General features: G+C 35.6%; 2 protein-coding genes across 6 annotated transcripts in view; one reads left to right on the top strand and one right to left on the bottom strand.

Annotated features, from left to right (window-relative positions):
• LOC134211069 (uncharacterized) overlaps nt 1–23,486 on the bottom strand; it is a 167,045-nt gene that overhangs the window by 105,986 nt on the left and 37,573 nt on the right. The window lies entirely within an intron of this gene.
• The window catches only part of LOC134211063 (peptidoglycan-recognition protein LC-like), a 38,274-nt gene that overhangs the window by 8,812 nt on the left and 5,976 nt on the right, over nt 1–23,486 (top strand). For 2 of the 5 annotated variants that reach the window (XM_062687633.1, XM_062687635.1), the window contains exons 2-4: nt 3,175–3,860; nt 3,922–4,146; nt 4,268–4,419. In XM_062687633.1, coding sequence (XP_062543617.1) covers nt 3,302–3,860; nt 3,922–4,146; nt 4,268–4,419 — 936 coding nt within the window. In that variant the 5' untranslated portion in view covers nt 3,175–3,301. Of the gene's footprint in view, nt 1–2,603; nt 2,625–3,174; nt 3,861–3,921; nt 4,147–4,267; nt 4,420–23,486 lie in introns of those variants that run through there. The other 3 variants (XM_062687636.1, XM_062687637.1, XM_062687634.1) reach the window with 2 other exon arrangements.

Raw genomic sequence — 23,486 nt, 5'->3', positions numbered from 1 at the left:
TGATTTTTTTTTCAAATAATTGAAGCAAATAATTTTTTAAACGTTTTTGAGAAGCTTTTTTGTTCATTCAATGCTGATTACCTGTTCCTGGGCATTTATCACTCGACATGGACATTAATTACAATGTTTGAAAACTCTGTGTCAAGTATGTGTATGATCAAATTTGAAAAATGTATTGGAGGTAATCATTATTCTACGGTGGGTTTTTCGTGATTGTTCTGAGCGTCGCAGATTCGAATCTTCCCGAAGGAAAGTGATAACCTGCAACACATTTTTAGAATTAAATCTTTTACATATTAAGTTTTCAAATATTGTGAAGTTTTCAAAACATAACTTAACTTAACTTAACAAAAAAAAATGATACACATTTTTCCAATTTTAAATCAAATTTTAAAACCATTTTTCATGTTGATTTTGTTTGAGGACAGTTTGTCAGGGATTGAATCCAAAAGAGAATGAAGCAGTCTCTCACTTATCACCTCTGTATACATATACGATGTGTAGAGACCTTTTTTTCGCAAGCTGCCATTATAAAGAACTGATTCGGGAGGCTATGCCTTATGATATATTTCTTTTGAAAAGCTTCAAACGCGGGTAGCACTGGTTCTGATGATGCATTTCAACTTGTTCTACACAGCTGTGCGGTAAACATCACAAAATTGTTGTCAAGAAATGAAACGCTTAGCACGATAAATCTAGTCCAATATTTGAAAAGGGCGTAACAGCCAAAATTTATTCGAGTTCTTTGTTTACATTCATAGCTATATACATTGACAAAAAACTAGAAAGAATAAATTTTGGCTGTTACGTCCTATTCAAATGTTGGTCTAAAAATATTCGAAGCGTCCTACATCTACAGACCTTGTCCGCATGAATCACTATCTCGCGTTAACTATCCATTATTCATTCCACTGGATATTCGGGATCTGTTCAAACATCGGACTAGACAAATCTACCCAAAATAACAATGCCAGCATCACATCATTTTTCGTTTACAATGATTAATCCACGTAAAATCAATCAGCGAACCAAACTTAAAAGACGTGGAAAAAATGCAGCTGATATTTTTAAACGTCTGCACACACTCGCAGACTACTACGATCTCCAAGAATGAAGAATTGGGCTGATGTTAGTTCAAAATTGGGCGCTAGACTCCAGCACTTTTTTGGTTCCAATTTAGAAATAAAAACCCATTTCAAACTTGACAAATTTGATCCTTAATTTAAAGAATCGTTTGAACACTTAAAAAAATGTTGAAGAGAAAGGTCAAAAGAACCGTTTGTTACAAGACTAGAAGATATTTAATTGCAAATATTTTTAATGTAGGGTTAAGGCAGGTATTTTCGTCTTTTCGTCATAGTCTCGAAAACCAATAAAGGAGACACTTTTTTGACAAACTCATTCGTATCAAATCTTAAGCTCAGGAGATACGTTCTGCTATAGTGGAGCTCTAGCGAATGGATGTTGCTTTCGATGGTTTTAGCCCCTATGACGATGGACGGAAATACCTGCCGTGTCCCTACTTCGATAGCTGCAACGATAAAAATTTAGTAGTTATCGGAGTAGAAACATAAGACAATTGCGTTACAACGTTGCCCAATCAAACGCATTTACATCGTTTTGACATGTATGAAACAGCATTCGCTAATTGAAGCGTTAACATGTTGCAAATAGAAATGATATTTTTATGTATTCTGCATCCTTGTCCAAAAATATTTTACATGAAAGTCGTGTCCTACCGAATTACAGGTACTCAGAAATGATTCATAACAAACCACGAGCGGTGAAAGTTATTCCATGAAAATCATTATTGTTTGCGGTATTATTTACAAAATCGGGTCGTGATAAAATCGTGCTGAAAGCGTGATAAAAACGGGGGTAGACAAAATCGGGTTAATACTGTAATTATTTTCTGTCCCTCATAATTTCATGAAATGGACATTGATACATAGTTTCTTAAACAAATGCTTTAGTTGCTAGGAAAATTAATAATGCACGATGGAACCCCTTTTATACTCAGAACCAAACAGCAATTTAAGACTGTACTAACGAAGAACCTCTGAAACTTGTTTTCAGTGAGCTGGTCAAAATTTAATTGAAGATAATATGTGACTTGATCTCAATAGAATGGGCAAAAATAATGAGCTTAAAGCGTTTGAAGCGAATCAGCCCAGAGCGCAAAATTCTCTGGAACTCACCAGGCTGTATAACCTTTATGATTAAATTGAATTAGAAAAAATGATTCGGCAGAAGCTCAAAACACAGCAAGATGATCACGTATCGAGTTTTCGAATACTGACTTAAAATACAAAGTCAATACATAATCATCCACGTTACGTATGATTACCACAATCCAGTGATAGAAACACACTTACGCATACCAGCTAGTGGTCCATCACCACAGCACGATCGTACATCCCCACTGAAATGATCCGATCGCAAAACTCAGTGTCGTCATCGCATCAAGTGTATGTGACTTGCTCTACGACACCAACAAGAACGGCGGGTTTTTCCAAACACGTTGTTTTTTTGTCTGCACTTTTGATTGGCATATGTATTCCAAAACATTGCTTCAGTTTATTGCACGGTAACGTCCAACAGCTGATAATTGGTCGAAAAATAAGGTAACCCGTGCTGCGCTGTATTCAATCGCTCCCGAAAAAGGAGCAATACAAATCCAAACGATCTTCCTTCTCATAATTAGATTTTATTTGTGCCGAGTAATAGAGCTTTCAAACTGCAAGCTACATCACTGCATATAGAGTAACATGATTTAAAAATTCACACATTTACGTTTCGTTACAAGATACCCTAAGTCTTGAGGAACAGCTCGTAGTTTAAAACTCAATATAAAGTAAAAGAATTAATAACGCTCTTCTTTTTTGTTTTTCAGGAGTTAGAAAAGGAAGTTTTTTGCATTATTTATTTGTAAATCTATGTTTTCAATCTATGATGTTTTCAGATATGTATTCACCAAAAGAAAGAAACTCGTATTGTATAGCTCATTAAGTCAAATATGGAATGTTAGCAATGAATTTTTACTGCCAAATCAATTATCATCACCGCCTAGCAAAGCTACAATTCTTACATAGTAAATGCATAGTTTAGCATGGGACTAGTAGTGCTACCGCAATTATTAATTATTTCTATTTATCACTTTCACCATTACTACAGTACAACAAACAGATAAGTGCTATCTACCAGCTCGCATCAGGGCCGTTCTAGAGCTATGGAGTGAGCGAGCAAATATACGTGCCAACAGCACGCCAGAGATTCCGAAACTTATTACAATACTACAGTAATGGCTAAAGCTAGAAATCAACAAAACACGCCTTCCACAATTGCCTCCGACGCAGCCCCTTCTTCGTCCACTACTAGCGCTCAAACGAGGTCAGACAACTATGCCTGTTCTAGCAATAGTGGCGAAGCGCAGCCGAGCCAAAGTACACCGATAGATAAGGCAGACACTACTAGCAGCCATAACATATCTATATCCTCAATCACCGAAGATGAGAACAACGACTCAAGTGCTTTTGAGACCAGTGATAGCGAGTGTGACGATGAGCAGATTAAGAAGGCAATCGAACGCATTCCAAACTCTCTTCAACCTGGCAGTCAGTTAGTACAGAACGGAATGTTAGTCGTCAAGGAGGACAACAGTAACTCTCCAGAGACCACTCGGGGGCCAAATATTGGTAGCATAGCAGTACAAAACTCGTCGGACATAACGTTTGGCAACAAAACCTACATCAAAGGACAGGTTGTGATAAAGAACATCTACCACGATAAACAGAATGGTGCTACCAACAAGGGATACCACGAAACCGACGGCGAATTGGGTAACCCTAAGAAGGATATAAGTTCGTATAGAATTCCAATGTCGATGCCACAATACACCACCGATTTTTTTTTTATTTTCAGATACTTCGAATGAGCCCAACAAACAAAAATCGTGGCAATCTAGTCTAAAAGTTATAATCAGGGATAAGCCTATGCTAAGCGTAATATTTCTCATAGCTGTTATGGTCATCATTGTAACAATAGTCATCGTAGCATTCGTCGCAACATCAGGTAAACCTATATATAAACGAAAATACAGCGACGGTGACGATGATCGTGCGAACGTCCCTCCGGATACTGGAATAGGTATTTCAGAATCCAATCAGACAACTAGAGCAAACACTTCCCAACACTAACATTCCACACTATTCCAATCTTTTTCAACTGAATTGCCACCCGCATTCAAGCTAACGAATCTGTTTTCCAGATGATGACTTCCTCCCAGATGCCAAGCCACTGCGAATGGTGACACGAAATGAATGGTTAGCACAACCTCCAAAAGAAACTCTTGACAAACTGAATTTGCCAGTTAATCGTGTGATAATTGCCCACACTGCAACTGAAAACTGCTACACACAGGTGAGTGCTGTAATATTTCATTGCAAACGGCTTTCCTAAATCATCTCTGCATACATCTAAGTAATGGGCAAAATACTGTGAAATAGCTTTTATCATGCCAAAGAACGTTTTTGCCCTATGATTACATCAAAATGTCTCATTGTATAAATAAACGGTGTGCTACGGAAGGCAGAAGCAAAAATTTGAAATATTAGGTGAGATACGTTCGCCAGGTAGCGACTATTGTTGGCAAACCTAAAAAATGTGCGTGAATCGCATATTTGTCCCATATGAATAGGAAACCCAGCAAAGATTGGACAGAGATGCGTTTCACGGCAGTGCAGCAAAACATACTTTAGATCAGGGCTGCCCAACGTACGGCCCGCGGGCCGGATGCGGCCCTTGGATCCATTTTCTGTGGCCCGCGGCGTGTTAAAAAGAATACTTCATAACCGGCCCGAAAGTTTTTCTCTTTGGCTCGAGAAGCTCCTTCTTATTATTTACTAACTTTCCGGGACTCGCATGGTTCTGGATCGCTCCCTGTTGTGAACGACAAGCGAGCTTTTTTCGAAGGTGTTGTACATTTTACAATGGCGCGAGTCCCGAAAGGTTAATAAATAATGTAGATTATTATTAAAAAAAAAAATAAAAATTCAACGAAGTTGAACGAAGAACTTGTTATGGAATGCATATCGACTGTTGTTGATATGGTGTGCTCTAAAAAAGAGCCTCCTTCAGTAATATTAGTTTGTCTTAAAGCACGGCGAAGAATTAGAGTTTTTATAGAAGATTTGAAAACTACGTTACGTGAAAAAGTCACTTGCTTCTGAATCTGCCTGCTTACAATCGATGAAAATACTGACGTAAAAAAACAAGGTACAGGTAGCTCTCTTAATAAGGGAAATTGATGATCATCTTCAAATTACAGAGGAATTAGCAGTTTTGATCTAAATAAAGAAAGCGACTTCCACAGGTATAGACCTGAGGAAAGCTGTTGAGACCTGTATGAAAGAACTCTTCTTTGAAAACTTAAGGCCTAACAAATGATGGAGCTCCGGCAATGATGGAAAAGAACACGGGCGTTGTGACACTTGAAAATCAAAGCAATTTTTTATCTGTTAATCTATTGTTAATCAGCCACAAGAGTTAATTTGTGTTATTTCTCTGCACATTGCATTTATCACAAAAAAGAAGATCTATGTACAAAAACGATCAATGTTCGTGTTTAGCAACGCTCGTTATTAAGAAAATCAACTTAACCATCACTAATTCCAAATTATGTTGACGAAAATGGAAGCACAAGCTGGCTTTGGCCTTTGTATTAGATGTCACGAAACATCTCAATCGTCAACGACGAAATTTCATTATCCAACATACAAACTACTGAAACAAAATTGAAACAATTCTCACAATTGATCGTTGTCCTGTAGAAAACAGTCGAAGCCTTTCAACAGAAATATTTAAGTCTATTCGCTAATTTTTAGGACATCAACACCGTTTATTGATGTGAGTAATATATTTGGAATGTTTCAAATGGAGATAATTGTCCTCCAATGCAGCAACGTGCTCAAATCTAAATTTCAGAAAGACTCATCTTTCGTAAGATATTTTCTCTTCCAAGAAGTACATATCTGTGTGGACAACTATCATCAATAATGAAAGCAGTAAAAAGTAATTGTTGATGATTGCAAAATTCGATTAAATAAAGATTATTCAAACGTAATTAAATCGTGTTTAGTCTTTTTTAAACAATTTAAGTCAGTCTGTAAAACTAAATGCCATATTTTTCTTTGAGTATTTTGAAAATGTATGAAAAATATGTAACGAATATTTTTTGGCCCGCCAGCAAGTGACCATTCTGGAAATTGGCCCGCGGCTTGAAAAGGTTGGGCAGGCCTGCTTTAGATCCAAACACATAATTCACGCTCTATCTGGTAAAAGGGCGAATGTCGCAAGAAAGGATTCTTTGACAAGCAGATGATTTCTTAGCGGTTTATCACCTCAGAATGCAAGTTCTCATTGTTTTCTATCGTTCTGAAGTGATTAACCGCTAACAAATCATCTGCTTGTCACTTTTATTTAAAAAAAAAGGGGAAGTCGGTGAAGAGAATTCTCTTTTGCGACATTCGCCCTTATTCCAGATAGAGCTTGTATTTAAAGTCTGGGCTTCCATATGAATAAGCTGTTTGTGCAAACGTAGTAATATTTGCGAAATTACTTACCGAAACAATCATCTCTGTGACTTTTTTCGCAAGCGTCATGATAAAGAACTAATTCGGGAGGCTATACCTCCTGATAAATTTATTTTAAAAAGCTCCAAATGGGGGAGCTCTAGTACTGATGATGCAACAAGATGATACTTTCAACTTGCTTTACACAGCCTTGCGGCCCCCAACACAAAATGAACGAGAACAAAACTAGAATCATTACTTCTATGTGGGGGCTGCCTATCCGATTCTGTTTTTTCGCACTTGTATTCAAGTTTGATGAATTTGTTATCATGGATTGTTATGATTCAGAACAGTTTTTGCCTTTCTTTTATTGTTGTTCGTTATCCCAGCTACATTTCACAATGATCTCCTATTCAAAACAATAAGGTTTTCATGACTTTCTAACGCATCTAAAATTGTTTCTTAAAAATAGGCCTGAGGCAAAACGCCCGAATGGTGGTCTAAAATGACTCAATTGAATGTAAAATGATGGTGAACGCATGGTTGTTTGTTTTTTTTTTAATGTATTGAGCTGCAATCTTACGGATGAGGTGGAAAAATCGTAAATCCTAAAATTTGAGTGAATATGAAGGGATGTTGCTATTGTTTTCAATGGAGCTCAATGATGGTTAACTAATTATGAATTGTAATGGTAATATGCGTTCATAAATGTACTACAACAGATTATATGAGTGATTTTATGAGTAAGGCCATTTTGCCCCAGGGGTGCATTTTGGACCGTTCTCCCCTACCATTTCATGCACTTTTCACCACTTAGTTATCATCAGAAAGAGCAAATACTTCAAGATTTGCTGACTATTTTTTTTTAATGGAATCGCGAAGTAAAAATAACTATCGTTGCCATTGGCAACACAACACTTCGGAATAGAGCGTGAGAATGTATTTTGGAACATATCGAGCTCGAGCACACGCTAAAATAGATACCACGCAGAATGATTTGTGATTTAATTTGAGCGAAACTAAGAACAAGATTTCCGGCGTTAATATTTACATAAATTTTTTGAAAAAACTATGTTTAAACAAAATAATCTTTATCCAGATTTTCACGCAGACTATAAAATTTTATCAAAAGTGATTGCCACACTGTGTTTTGTTTGCCTAATGTTTTTGACTGTCTACATAACTCAAGTTGATGTCAAGGCTACAAACTCAGTGTTTGTATTTATCCAGGTTCAGTTATCCTGAAAACCTATTCAATTTTGTGTAGAGCCTGACAAGCGTACGACCCTTTAAAATTAGTGACTTTTTTCTACTAAAAGATATTAACAAACAGAATTTGTCACCAACACTTTACCAGTTTTCTACATCCATGTGTGGTTGGCAAATGAAACAAACTTATTGCTAACTAGACGAACCGGCCCGATCTCGCTCGCGCTTTTTTTTCATATAGAGCAAATGATCCGATAGTTGTTGGTGTATCAATAGTTGTGGTATTGTATTCTACGCAGAAAATACGAACTAATCGCAGCAACCCACATTGTTGTTCGGTAACATTACGTGTCATAACACAAATCGACAGAAAACATTTTCGGAATTACTCGAAACTGGCAAAGTATCATAAATTTTCATTAGTATTTCATTATTTTTGTACCAATAGTTGCGAGTCCCATATAAAAGCAATGCGCAACTATAGAAACAAAAATTAATAAATATCGCAACTAGTGTACCAGTGATTGTAGGAATAATTTTAGAGCATAGCTACGATTTTGACTGTAATGGAAACACTATTGATGCAAAATAGACACCAATAGCTACCGAATTCATCCTTGAGGTAAGCTTGATAATTCATATATTGCGTGAAATCAAGTGAATAGTGTCGAGACTGGCTTAGTTCCTCTACTATTGGGTCTTTGACCCTAACTGTCAATTGTTTGTTTGATTGCAACGTGGCACTCTAGATTGATTTGAATTCGAAAAAATGGCTTTCTTAAAATAATGAGCTGTTGTATTTCGACAATTTTTCAACTTTCTCCGTCAAATGCACTAACTTTTTGTATACATAAACACAGATTATCTTAATGCGGATCGATCAGTGAGAAAATCTTGTAAATCGGTCCATCCGTTCGTGAGTTATATTGCCTCGAAGGAAATGTAAACTCATTTTATATAAAGAGATAGAAGATATAGATAGATAGATAATAGAAATTGTTATGCATATAAAAGAGAGAAGGACGTATTACTTTAATATTAATATTAGGGGAAGATCCCCCAGCGCCAGACACCTCGCAATACCGGACACTTCTAAAAACGGCACTGGCACTCCATCATCTTATGTAGTACAAAAGAAAACTATTGAAAAGTCCTTTACCTGCATGGAATATCAGATCCCCATGTTGTATACTTTGTACAAAATTTGAAATTGAACAAAAATATCGAAAATGTTCATGTTTCGTCTTATTTTAGAATGTTTGAATAAACAAGAATAAAATCAATAGAATGTATTCTGATTATGTCAAGATGGTCAATATTAATCATATTTCAAATAGCGAGCATGATTTGTTAGATATATAACGTAGTCCAAATCTACAGTAATACTTTTCGTATAGTCCTGAAATTGATGTCGATTGTTCTGCAGAAGTAAGCAAATGCTCTACCATTGTATCAGGTCTATGCACGTTAAGGTTCTTCTAACTCGTGCTTTTGAAAAATAGTATTTAAGGTGATTATACATGAGGTCCCGTGGTGAATTTCACATTCACCACATATTTGTTTCCTCTCATTTAAAAAAATCCATAGCTTCCGAAATTAGTTTTGTACGGTGCTGAAATTTAAGTCTATTGATTCTATACGATGATACGATTCCACCATGGTAGCAGCACCATGTGCGTAATGGTTCTCTCAGCTCGTGCTCTCGAAAAACAACTGAAAAAAGCACGTGGTTTCAAAGATGACCTATTTGTGGCTTTGATGTATAACCACCTTAAAAAGCTATGAAAGTGCAGATTAACCGAGAAATTAATTTCTAACTGCGTAGAAACAAATCCTGGGTGTACTTCAAGTCATGTACACGGCATACAAAAAACAAGGCAGGCTCAGCACGAATATAAACATTCAGTTTCAATGTAAAAAACTTGACGAAAAAGATGTAAAGGGATAGTTGAAAAGCAGGCCAAGTTCCAGTGGAAATGTAGAGAGCCACTTTTAATAAAACACCATCCACAATATGTACATCACACGAACATGGAGACGCAATGTTGCTCAACATAGTATACAAACGCCATACAAACAAACAATCATTTTCAAAAGAAATGGTGTCTTTTTTTATTTCATCGCAAAACAAAGAAATACGGCACCAATCTCGTCGCTAATATGCGTGATCACTGCTGAAAAAATCACAAAAATAAGAAACAAATCAAATTCCTTTTCATTGTTTTGTTTTTGGTGGGATGAACATGGAAGCTATCCCAAGTAACAATTTAAGTTTTATATAACCAATATAACACCAAAATGTTACTAGGGATATATTAGTACTATGTGAATGTGACATGTGACATGTGAATCAAAAAATATCTAATTTTTATACCCAAAATTAAATTACTTTCATTACCTTGGAACTCCAAGCAGAACTATGAGATTAGCTAGATTCTATAAAATGACAATTCTATAACATGACAAGCAACAAGAAAACTGAAAACATGAAGCGATAGAGGTGTGCAAATTCAAAGAATCACAGGCGGATATTTCACGGAAGAAGTTCCGAAGAATATTCCACCACGCAAATTTCGAAAAAAATCACGAAAGGAACATCAGTTTCCGTAGGATGTTCTAAGAATTTTCCGAGTCACCGATTTACTTCCGGAGAACATCTCGAGGAAATCCCAAAAATCTCCCGACAAAATTTGGAAGAACTTTCCGAGGAAATTGCGAACAATTTCTCGACAAAATACCAGAGAACTTCCCGAGAGAAGTTCGAAGAATTGGTCGAGGATAATCCAAATAATTGCCAAAGTAATTTCAAAGAGTTTCCCGATTTGGATTTTGAAGAGTTTGGCGTGGAAATTTAGTATTTTTCGAGGAAATTTCGAAGAAATTGCAGAGGAAGTTCCAAAAAAACCTAAGTGTTTCGGTCTCCGACGTACTTACAAAGAACATTCCAAGGGAATTTTGAAGAATTGACCGAAAAAATCCGGCATTGTATGATCGAGCCAATCTTATTTATTAGCAAAAAATAGTAAATAGTGTCTCACATTTTTGTACATACACATGAGTACACTTAATATGGTTCCGGGAAGAACTTATTATATGCATAAAAAATCATGAAAATATTTTATCAAAACCTAATATGGTACACTATGTCCACGCATCCTTCATCCCCGTCAGATTAATGATATGTAGGAATGTATAATGTTGAAGTAAATGACTACTTGAACACGATACATCTCGAAAAACTATTGATTGCCGGTTTGAGGTTTATGTCAGAAGGGTTGTGTACAAGATACGACCGCAAGGTAGATGTTGGACAACGTAAGGACATTGTTGCGATGTTTCTGCCACAAACTAAGCGACTGTGTTTTATGAATTGAAGAAATTTCTTCTCGGATTGGCTTTCTTTAGTATAGAAAGTTGGCCTTGCACAGAACCGATTCATTTTCAATAATGCGTCTTCCTAATCACAAACAGCAGCAAAACCAAATGAAAATGTTGAGAGAAAGTTTCACTTGACTGCTACCTAATGATGCCATCCATACAAATTAGTTTTTTGTGGCGTCTCCTTTTTAGACGCGCGCTCGTGATTTTGCTACCAATGGAAACTTTCTGCCATCGCTAAGCGATTAATTTGCACTTTGAACAAAACTTGTCTCAGCTCAACCTTCCCTTGTATAGAATGGTGGTCCTGAGAAGAACCGATTAATTTCCGATAATGCGTCTTTTGAATCACTAACACGACCCACGCCGTCAGTGGGGATAAAATTTTCTTCCTTACCGCTTTCGCTCACCGCAACATATTGAACGAAATGGCTCGCGCGCGCGCAAAAGCAGATTTCTTGTTATCAAAAAAGAAGGTCCATTAGTCCCAAATGAAACAGTGGATCAAAAGGCCCGTAACTTACATAATTCTGATGTCCGTGTTAGGAATGCATGAGCGGGATTGATCGGTTCTGATATTTTTACTGGGTAGGACAAGAATCTAATTTTTCAATAGTTTATCGTGAATAATGACAGGTTTCAATGAAATTCACAAAATGCTGGAGAGTTTCCAAGTCGATTGATAAATAAATTTTCAAAATTTATCGAAAGATAAAAACTCAATTAACGTTCAAAATCTTACAAGATTTCGTTACGATCCCCAATATTGGATTCTGTTTTGACACCGATTACCTTCCGAAACATTTCACATATGTAGAAAAATAATAAAATTATGTGTATTGCACGCCCCTACATAGTCAGTACAATCACTCATCCGGAATGTTGCCATTTCGTGTAAAAGACTCCCTTAGCCGCTGTTATTATAAATCCAAGTGTACAAATGCATACATACACACATAAATACATACGTATATACAATACATACACGCATACATACATACATAAAACATACACACATACAAGAAGTTAAATGAAATTTCGACATCAGAAGCATAGTCAGTGTCATAGTCATAGTCTCGCACAATCGTTTCAAGTCACAAATTTGACTCTTCAGAACACGCGGTCCTGAATCGCTCATGCAACCTCACGCGTGCTGTATATCGCTAGCGAACTAGTGTCTGTAAAAAGTACAGCAGTATTTTGACCATAACTTTTGAGCCCATAGTCCATACACACACACGCACACACCGACATCACCTCAATTCGTCGAGCTGAGTCGATCGGTATATAACACTATGGGTCTCCGGGCCTCCTATAAAAAGTTCGTTTTCGGAGCGAACATATAGCCTTTACGTATACTTTGTATACGAGAAAGGCAAAACCTAATTGAATAAGTAACACACAGCTGTGTGAAACAAGTTACAATGCATCATCAGCACCAGTGCACAATGCACAGATACAGATTTACGCAAAAAGATGCATTTTACGCCAAAACTATATTTTTTAGAAAAAAAAAAGTTTTTCTACAAAGTTGTTGGGATACTGACATGTAATGTTTTACAAAGTCGTAGCGCAGCTTGTTCCAATAAATATTGTAAAAAAGACTTTTCCTGTAGCTCTTAAGTTGGTTGATGTAGAGCAATTTTACCTACTTGGATTAGAGTGTCCCTCTAAAAACAGTATTTTTTATCTACTTTTTTTGTTTTCAATTTTTCGCAAAAATTGTCTTCGGGTGACTTTTAGATCTCAAAGAAATGCAACTTTTGATGAGTAAACATGCTCAATATATTTTGCCGATCAACAGTTATAAAGTGGCATCTGAAAGGGCATATACTTGGCAGCAATTACTGTAAAAATTACGAGAACCTAAATTTTTAAAATTGAATAGAAAAACCTTCAAAAATCGTATGAAAATTATGAAATTTTTTAAAAATGTCACTGAATATGAATGAATATTATCAACAAAAAAATCAGGTGTTTATTAGAGCTTAAGACTCACGTAGTGAACAAAATTTGTTCAAGGTTTATTACCATATTGTAACATTTTAAGGACAATTTGCATGCCTATCTTGGGCACAGATGTGTTTTCATATCAGATTATTAAAACACATATATTAAATGAGATTATTGTGGCAACAAGTCCACGAGGCGGTCAAGACAACAGCCAAGGAATTTTAAATACTTAAGTACTTAAGTACTTGGTACCACACAAGGAAACTAACGGATAGGCTGGTTTGATGTGGAGTGCCAAAGAGCGACAGATGAGATAAACCAGGCCAGGAGCCGCGTGCTCATAGCGGCTACACACCAAAACAGAGAACGATATGAAGAATAAAGGGCAGCCGAGGAAAAAAAAAACTCGTATGACGCATAAGTACTCTCGGAGGCAGAGGGAAGCTTTGCCAGAAATGACGCGAGGAAGTCCTACCAAACGATCAACAACATGCGCAAGAAAAGCACACCGGCGCCAGTCATGATCAATGACAGCTCCGGAAATCTGTTGACCAACCGAGCAGGGGTGGCTGCTACGGAGCACTTTGAGTTATTGTTGAATGAACAATCGGACAGAGAGGGCACAAACAGAATCAGGGTTGAGGATGGACAAGCAGTGGAGCCACCAACGCTAGACGAAGTGAAAAAGGCTGTTCTAGAGCTAAAAAACGGCCGCTGGGTGGACGGAATCCTGGCCCTCTTCCAAAAATTGGGAGTGACCGGCTGAACGAAAAAATTCACTATGTTATTGAAATGATTTGGGAGCGAGAAGAAATGTATTCTAGCTGACTAGACGGCCTCATATGTCCTATCTACAAGAAAGGGCAGGCACACTCCTCAATACCGCCTACAAAGTAATCTCACGAATTCTGTTTAGCAGATTGCGTTCGTTTGCGGAGACCTTTGTCGACGAATATCAAAGCGGGTTTCAAGAAGATGCTTTTGTTGCAGAGTAAACATCCACGATAAATTCCGGTAATACAATTTGCGGGACTCATCATCTGTTTGTAGATTTTAAGGCGGCGTACGATTCAGTGAAACGAACTGTGGCACACATAATGCTAGAACATGTCTGTCCGGCAAAGCTTATTGGGCTGATTCATGCGACGCAGGATGAATCCAAATCGCGCGTTAGAATATCTGGCGCGACATCCGATTCGTTCGTGGCGAGCTGCTATATATTCAACGTAGCTCTGGAAGGTGTAATACGAAGATCTGGTATGCAAAGAAACGGAACTAACATAAACATATCTTACATGCTCCTTGTCTTACATGATGATAGTCAGTCGTTATAATGTCGAGCACTGTGACCGTTGATAAAATATCGAATTGTATAACAAAACCAGCGCAAAAAACCCAAAACTATGATCATACACACCCAGAACGCCATGTAGATGAGGACGAAAAAGATTGATAATTTTTTTCCCTTGAAAAAAAAACACATTCAATGGTCGAAACGTCGGGCAGAGTAGAACGCCAATCGTTTAATAGTTTTAAAGGACTGAGATAACCGAAATCTCTACATAAAAACATTTTCCAGTTGTCTCCAATGCCAAACTTATTCCAGAACAGTATGGACGACCTAGGATAACCCAACAAATTTATTCAGTGTATTGATTGTTGTTTCTTTGCAGGTTTTAATAATTTTATAAAACAAATACCAATCTGTACATAAGATATGCGTGAAAAAAAGTCCTGAAAGGGTTAAAATAGGGTCATAAACACATTTTCGCACTCTAGTCTGATCATTTCTTGTTTTTCAAGAATACGTAAATCGTGTGCTCTAGTAAATACCTATTTTTTTCGATGACAGTATGTGCCCTTGTCATAATACTCATTTTTAGTGACGTTTTTAATAATTTTCATTTTTCCATGCCAATTTTGAAATAAATGAATAAATTTATTATTCAATTTTAAAAATTTACGTTCTCGTATTTCTTGCGGCAAATGTTGCCTTGTATGTGCCCTTTCAGATTCTGTAGCTCTTAAGTTGGCTAATTTAAAGCAATTTTAGCTAATTGGATTAGGGTGTACCTCAAAAAAAAAACTGTATTTTTGATCTACTTTTTTTGTTTTAGATTTCTCGAAAAAATCGTCTTCGGGTGACTTTTAGAGCTTTGCAGCTTTTGATGGGTTAATTTTCAAAATATCTTTTTCCGATCAAAAGTTTTAGTCGTTTTTCTATCAAAATTACACTTTTTTTCAAAATTGATATCTCCGGTTAGGGCAGACCAAAAAAATATGTTCACATGGCATTTGAAAGAACAATTAATATTCTTTATTATGTAAAAAAATTGGAGATACTTTTTTTTATCTCAAGTTTCACTAATTTTACTAAAACCATGTTTTTTCAAGAGAATTGATATGACTCCACAATGAAAGAAGATACAGACGATATTCTTATAGCAAAACACGTGTTTTTAAATTCCCCAAAAGTCTTCAGAAGGTGATATTCGTGAAAAATGAAAAATAAAAAATCTACAGCTTTAACACTTTTCATAAGTTTTATCATTATCACCGTATTGCAAGATTAACGAGAAAAGATGCATTTTCGGCCTAAAATATACTTTTAAGCAAAAAAAATCTGTTCTACAAAGTTGTTCTGGATACTTGGGCCCTTATTATAGAGTTATCGAAAAATAGGATGGGCCATTGATAAAAAATTTGAATTTTTCTATTTTTTTTTTATTTTGCAATTTATTAGAATAAGCTGCGCAACAACTTTGTAGAACATAACATGTTAGAATTCCGAGATATAAAAAAAAAACAACAACAACAAAACATTTTTTTTTATATAATGAGCCACTCTATTTTTTGATGGCATCATGATGATGGCCTTATTATCAGGGACAGAAAAAGTCATTTTAGCTACACTCAAATAGCTGACATCCAACACACAATCAAATTGCTAGTCCTTCCCGAATTTGAATGTGCGAATGAATAGGACGGCATGTGCACAAACAGCAGCAAGCGTCGACTCTCGGTGTCAGCGTTGTTTTGTGCGGTGTCAAAATGAATCTTCAGCTTGGCACATTGATATTCAATTTGAAATCTCAAAATATGAATATCATTTCATACTGCGGTGCATGGATTCAACATTTTGAAGTCAGATTCCTAAAATATATGCATCTGTTTAGTATACAAAGTAAAATAATCATCATTTATCGGTGCAATTCAATTGCAATTCAAAATTTTCATTTCAGCCCCGGTAGATATTCATTTTTTACGCTCGATTATCAATCGGCTATTGAGGATCGGGTGGTAAAAAAGGCATGGAAATTTGACAGCATGCTGCGAGATATTCGTGCCTGCATTGCCGTGCGTCTGATCAAAACAAACACGAATCAATGACGAAGCTGCCTACTGAGCGTCGATGCAACTGATAGTAAAACGAAGATTTCCGTCCTTGCTTATTATTTTTAACAATTTTGTAGAACAACATTTTTTTCTAAAAAATATAGTTTTGGCGTAAAATACATCTTTCCGCGTAAAACTGTATCCTGGACCATAGTGCATTGAGTGCTCTAAGATTCTTCTGAAGACCATTATGTCATTAAATCTCGCTTAACTTTTCAAAAGGACCTAAGTAACATTTATTTCATGAATTAATTTGAATAGCGCAATCAACAGAACAACATGAAAGCTATTGATTGCAGTATTCAAATTAATTCATAAAAATGGTACTTAGGTCAACAGAACAACATGAAAGCTATTGATTGCAGTATTCAAATTAATTCATGAAAAAATGTTACTTAGGTCCTTTTGAAAAGTTGAGCGAGAAATTGAAAACAAAGTTCCAAGTTTTAAATTTGATTTAATGATCTAAATTGAGGTGCTAGATAAATGGTGTTTTCGGCAATGTTTCTTAAAATAAAGTTTTCTACAAGTTTGCTGAAGAGCAGAACCGAGTATGGAAAAGATTGACTTCAGACTTTTACTTAAATGAGGACCTAATCACCTTTTTACTAGAAAAATGTCAAGAAAATATTTCAATGGTTTTAAACTATAAGTATAAAAAAGTCTAAATGTGAAGTTTATGAAACATCGCGAATCAAATCTTCTTAGTACCCAAAACGTTTTTAGATCCGGAAATGCTAATATCTTCTTTAAAACTTAGACGTACATGTTCATGATAGAATCGAAGGCGAAAGTACAAATTTGATAGTTCCCTTTTAATTTTGATACGATACGGAAGGCATGAAGCTTGTTATATAGAAGTGGATTTGAAAACGGGTGGAGGGCATATTTGTGACGATATAAATCTCACAACCGCCCTTCTGCCAAGCCTCCGTATGAATGGGAAGGGAGAGTAGAGGCATTCCACGGGGGCATGTCAGTCGATCCTGAGCGACCATTTCGAAAATATTTGAAACTCTGCACAGTTTTTCAATTTCATCTAAATCGTCATTTTTCGATATCAAATCTTCATATTGAGTCACGACTAACTTTTCAAAAGGGTGTATGTGAAAATGGTTCAAGAATATTTAAAAAGCTGCACAGCAAAAACGGAATGTTCGATTGTTATGATTTTTTCAGCAAAGTTAGACAACTAAATGGTGAGTCTTAAGAAAATGTGCACAGTAAAAAATTTCTCCTCCCGAAAAGCCTTATCCCGTGTTTACTTTCGAAAAATGCCGTAAACAAAGGGTCTATGAATGACAAGCAAATGCAGAATGACTTATCAAGAAGGCCTATCCCGGAGAAAAAAAATAAAATAGACTTAAACTTTTATTTTAACGATTTCGACACATTTTTGCATGTTTTCGATGCAATTAAGGTTATGGATGGATAGATAGTGCTGATTATGTGCTTTTAGGAGTTTTTTCTGCTTAAAATATCATAAACCTGGGAAATAGGAATAGAAATTGTGATGCATTTTTTCGAACGGCATTTTCTCAGTGTTTACGTTTTGGCTGTAGGCCCTTTTCAAATGTTACGCGAGAATTGCAGTTTGATGCAGATTTTATTGTTAAGGGACGTGATTTAAACAAGTTGTTTTCATGATATTTTGATTTAATTATTCATAGCATCTATAAGAAACTTAGACACGATCCAGTGTTGTGATCAAAAGTATTGATAGTGTCATAATTTTCATTGCACGTGACTGGCGAAAAATTCTTTTAATAGTGTTGAAACCTGTTGATAATAACGTTGATAGAAACATATCAGAAATGTTATTTTTAAGACAAAAGCTGCAAAATCAAAGATTTATATACACGTGTACGTCTATAGTTTACCTGCAAAAATATACCTCTTAGAGAATAGACTTTATGATCGGGAGGAAACAGGTATCTTCAACAACAACAAATGCATGATAGGTACATACCATGACAATGCTCACGAAAAAGCAAAAAAATTACTACTACTAAGGTTGTTAAAAGATCTTATAGTAATTTTTCTTCAGTCAACAAATGACACCAAACTAGTCAGTAAAAACTTAAAAAGTGATTTTGTTTATTGAAATATTACGAACAACATGAGTAGCCGCTTTCTCAACTGTTGTAGGCCGTTTGATGGAAAAAAGTGTTCAAAAGAGTTACGAAATCTCACCGAAAGCACCATAGATAAACTGAAAGCGACTGGTTATGCTCCAATGTCCACATTGAATACAAATTTACGCATTTGCACGTCCTGCCGTCTAAACGTTGACAAAAGAGCAATCTGTATATCATCGGTTGAACAGAGCGCAGGAAGTTCGAAAACGACAGCAACTGAGGAATTGCCAGATGTATCGACAACAACTGAGGAATTACCAGAAGTATTAAGTGCTGAGAGCCTTGCCACCGTACCATCAGCGAAATCTGTTTCAACAAATCAATCGGAAGATGAGTGTATCCAAAAGGTCAACATCGAACGCTTTAACGAGGGCATAGCTGGGATAAAAGTGACTCCGATTAAATGGAGTAAGATGGACTACGTTTATTACCCGGAGAAAAAATACCGTGAAATAAACGAAGCTGTACGAAGAAACCTCTTCAAATTAGGACCTGATGATGTGGAAAATACAGACTACGATGAGGTAATTATAAATATGAAGGAAAGGTTCTCGAATGCAGCCACGACAAGGAAAGAAAAATTATTGATTTTGTCGATGCTGCCAAGTTCGTGGTCTATTCAGGATGCCATTGATGAGTTCAAAACCAATAGAAATACAGTAAAAGAGGCAAAACAATTGAAGAATAACTGTCTTTCAACCAAAAATACTAGGTCTAGTACTGCATTAACAGATGAGACAAAAGAAATAGTAGTTCAATATTTTGAAGATGATGAAGTAAGTCGAGCTATGCCTGGTCAAAAAGATTATGTATCAGTAAAAAAAGATGGAAAGCGTCAAGCAATCCAAAAACGATTAATGATGACGACTTTGAAAGAAGCGTACACACGCTTCAAGGAAATTCACGATAATATTAAAATAGGTTTTTCCTCATTTGCATAGTTTGAAAAGAATCAATTTAACAAAGGATATTAAAATGTTAACTGGTAGTCTTTTGTGTGAAAATACAACATCAAATTGCTATCTACGATCTTGTTCGGATTGTCCAGATTCTTCATCATTGGAAAATACTTTATTCGCTGAGTTTGAAGAAAAATATATTGATCAGTTATCATTTGAGCAATGGGTGACCACGGATAGGTGTGACATAGAAACTATTGTAAAACCTGTAGATGAGTTTGTGTCATATTTTTGCTTGAAATTAGAAAGTTTAATCCCTCACGATTTCATTAAAACAGAACAATCCAGCTTTTTAAAAATACGAAAAATACATTACAAAATGGTGAATTTTTAGTCATTTGTGATTTTTCTGAAAATTACAGCTTTGTATTGCAAGATGAAGTGCAGTCCCATCACTGGAACGTACAACAAGCTACAATTCATCCATTCGTTATTTATTTTAATGGAAGTACGCAAATTGAACACTTAAGTTTTATTATAATTTCCGAAGATTTAAGACACGATTCAGTATCCGTAAACTTGTTCATTGAAAAATGATTAACTTTTTACGCGTTGATAAGCATAAAGAAGTCAAAAGATATATTTCATGTCTGATGGAGCAGCGTCGCAGTACAAAAAATCGTAAGAATTTAAATCAATGTACGGAATTGATGCAGAATGGCATTTTTTGCTACATCACATGGCAAAGGTCCTTGTGATGCTATTGGAGGAACAATAAAGCGCATGGCCACAAGAGCAAGTTTAGCCAAAGAACGTGAGCATCCAATTAAAACTGCGAAAGAACTTTTGATTGGGCAAATCGTAGAAAAGAAAAAGATTTAACCAAATTATCATTTTGTTTTACTACTACTGAAGAGTACGAAATAAAGGCTTCAGAGCTCAGCGAGCAATTTAATAACGCGAAAACGATCCAAGGAACCCAAAAATTTCACTGTTTCATTCCATTGTCGGAAAAATAAAATTAAAGCAAAACTATACTCAAACTGTGCTGATAATAATTCAAAAGTGTTCGATATTTTAAAAAATTTGAATAAAAATAAATAAAAAATAAGTATTAATAAACTGTTTTCATGATATCATAACCCATACCAAAATTCAAACCCAAAACTCTTAGAGTTTCTATAACAACATTGTGTAACTGCCACATTCAATTTAATACTTAGGATAATATTAATTCATTTTTATTTATTTATACATATAATATTTATACATATAATATACATAATATCGATGAATACATAAATATGGAATATCATACAAACAACTTGTTTAACTCACGCAAGGCCCTTAACAATAAAATTAGCATCAAACTGCGATTCTTGAAAAAAAAATACACGGAAATTTTTTTTTTGTTTACTTGAACCTGTGCGCCGGTCATATAATCGGCGGCGGCGGCGTAGTGGTCACTTTTGCCCCGGCGGCGGCAGCGTCACGGCGGCGGCGTAGTTGGCTTTTATCGGCCGCGGCGGCGGCGGCGGCGTGAGCCGGCGTGGATGAAAAAATAATGGCTAAAAAATCAATTTTAACGCGGATTTTTGAATTCATGCGGTTTTGATTCACACGGTACGAATCGCCCGTATAAAAATCGATGATTAAAATTGTAATATTCTGTGTTTGTCGACCATCAAACAGCACATTTCATAGTAAATTACCAGCGACTCTAATAAGTACCTGATCTCAAAATGTAAATTAAATTAAAACTATTATATTATTCTCTGATTTTGATGAATCAAAATTTAACGACGAATCGTGCTTCACTTTTCGTAACCCTTGAGCAGTATTGAGAATTAGACTTCGTTGTCATAGGACTAATTTGTTAATATTTTTTCCAAAAGTTTTCCCAATTCAGGATTTTGATAAACTCCAGTAGATTTACTTCTCAATATATCAAAATTTAAAAAAAAATTCTAACTATTATTTTTTGAGTTACATATACAATTGGGTAAAGGTTTGAGCGGCTGCATATCTAGTATATTTAGCGATTTTTCAGTGCTACTTTGTTCACCTGCTGTGACCCATGGACCCTGGAAGGACATTCACGATGGAATCCACTAATGACAACCACAATGGACAGTTTACTCCCCACATCGCGTTCTTGTATGGACAAATCGCAAAAAAAATATCAACATAACTTAAATTAGCTCTGGTTGAGTAAGACCGGGCACGGTTAAATATTTTCCTCATAAGTTGGTAAAATATGCCAAAAAAGTTCTTGGTGGAGTTCCTGAAGAAATTGCCGGAGGAAACTACGATTTTTCATTAGAAATTCCTTTGTAAAACCCTGTAAGAAATTCTACGGAAACTCATATAGGCATTTCTTCAAAAAACCATTAAGGTTCTCGTTGGGAAATCCCTTTAGTAAAACCACAGGTAAAACCATAGAATATTCTTCCAGGATTTCGCAAATTTATTAGGGAATGAAATAGTTTCCGAAAGAATTCCTAAAACAATTTCCGAAGAAATTGCTGAAAAAAATCTTTGAAGGGTTGAGAAAGGACTCTCCTAGGGAATAACGAAAAGAGTTTATAAAGACATTTCTGACAAAATTTCTGAAAAAAATTTCGATAGAATTTAGTTTAAAAATACTTCGTCCGAACTTGGCCAAATTCATTCGTCATAAGGAACAAAGGTTTGGGCACGCAGGCTTTGCTTATTATATGTATAGGTATTTTATAATTGTGCCCTGTAGCACCGACTTAAAAAAAATAGTTAACATTAGGGAAGCGAAGGAATTCCCGCAGAAAAATTAGGAAGAATCTTTACAGTAAACTTTGAAAAAAAAATTCTAGGGAATTCCTAGAAGAATTTTCAAATGGTTCCCAAAAGCAATTTCCAAAGAAATTTCTTTGAATTGATTTCTGAAGAGATTCCCGAAAAAATCAAAAGAAATGGAGAACGTTGTGACGGAATTATTGAGGGGCTTTCACAAATTACGTAACGTTGAATCGTGAGAGAGGGTGTCAAGCCATACAAAAAATAAACCTTCTATACAAAATGTGTTACGAGGGGGAGGGTGAGGGTCCAAAATTACCAAATTTAGCGTTACGTAATTTTAGAAAGAATCCTTGAGGAAAATGCCCAAAAAAATCTTCCTAAAGTTACCAAAGAATTTTCAAAGGATTACCCGTAAAAATTCCTGAGGAATTGTTTAAGGTCGTTCTGCAAGAATTTCTATGGGAATTTAAGGTAAACTTGTCGAAGACTTGCTTAGGAGCCCCTAGAGGAAATTCTAAAAAATTCCAACGTTTTTTTCTAAAAAAATCCGAAGAAATTCCAAAGCAAATTTTCAAAGACTAAACATATTTCCGAAAGAATCTGTGAATGAAATTCTGAAGGAATTTTTAGAGGAATTCTAAAATATTTTCTGTCGATATTTCAAAAGGAATTTGCGAATGATTTTCGGAAGGTATATTCGAAAGAATTTCTAAGGGAATTACGAAAGAATTCCTAAACGATTTTATGAAGCAATTCCTAAAGCAATTTCGTACGAAATTTTCAAAGGAATTTCCAAAAGAACGAAACTTAACGAATTTTCTAAGTTTTATTTTTAAACAAAGAAATTCGTGGAGGAAATTCTGACGTAATTCCTGAAGTAAATTTTAAGGAATTTTCGATAGAATTTCCGAAGAACTTTCTGAAAATCGTTTCCGGAGGAGTTTTTGTAGAACTTTTTGAGGCAATTTCTTAGGGAATCCTGGACGAATCTTCAAATGAATCTCTGGAGGAAATTGCGAATAAATTACTGGGAAAAATTCCAAAGGAATTCTTGAAGAAACTAAGGAATTACATCAGAAATACCAGTTGGCATTTTTTGGAAATTCCATCGTAAAATCCTTCAAAAATACCTTTATCAATCCCTCTGGAAATTCTCTAGAAATTCAGGA

This window comes from Armigeres subalbatus, chromosome 2 (genome assembly GCF_024139115.2).
Source record: "Armigeres subalbatus isolate Guangzhou_Male chromosome 2, GZ_Asu_2, whole genome shotgun sequence".
Lineage (NCBI taxonomy): Eukaryota > Metazoa > Arthropoda > Insecta > Diptera > Culicidae > Armigeres > Armigeres subalbatus.
This window is presented reverse-complemented; position numbering and strand designations above follow the sequence as displayed.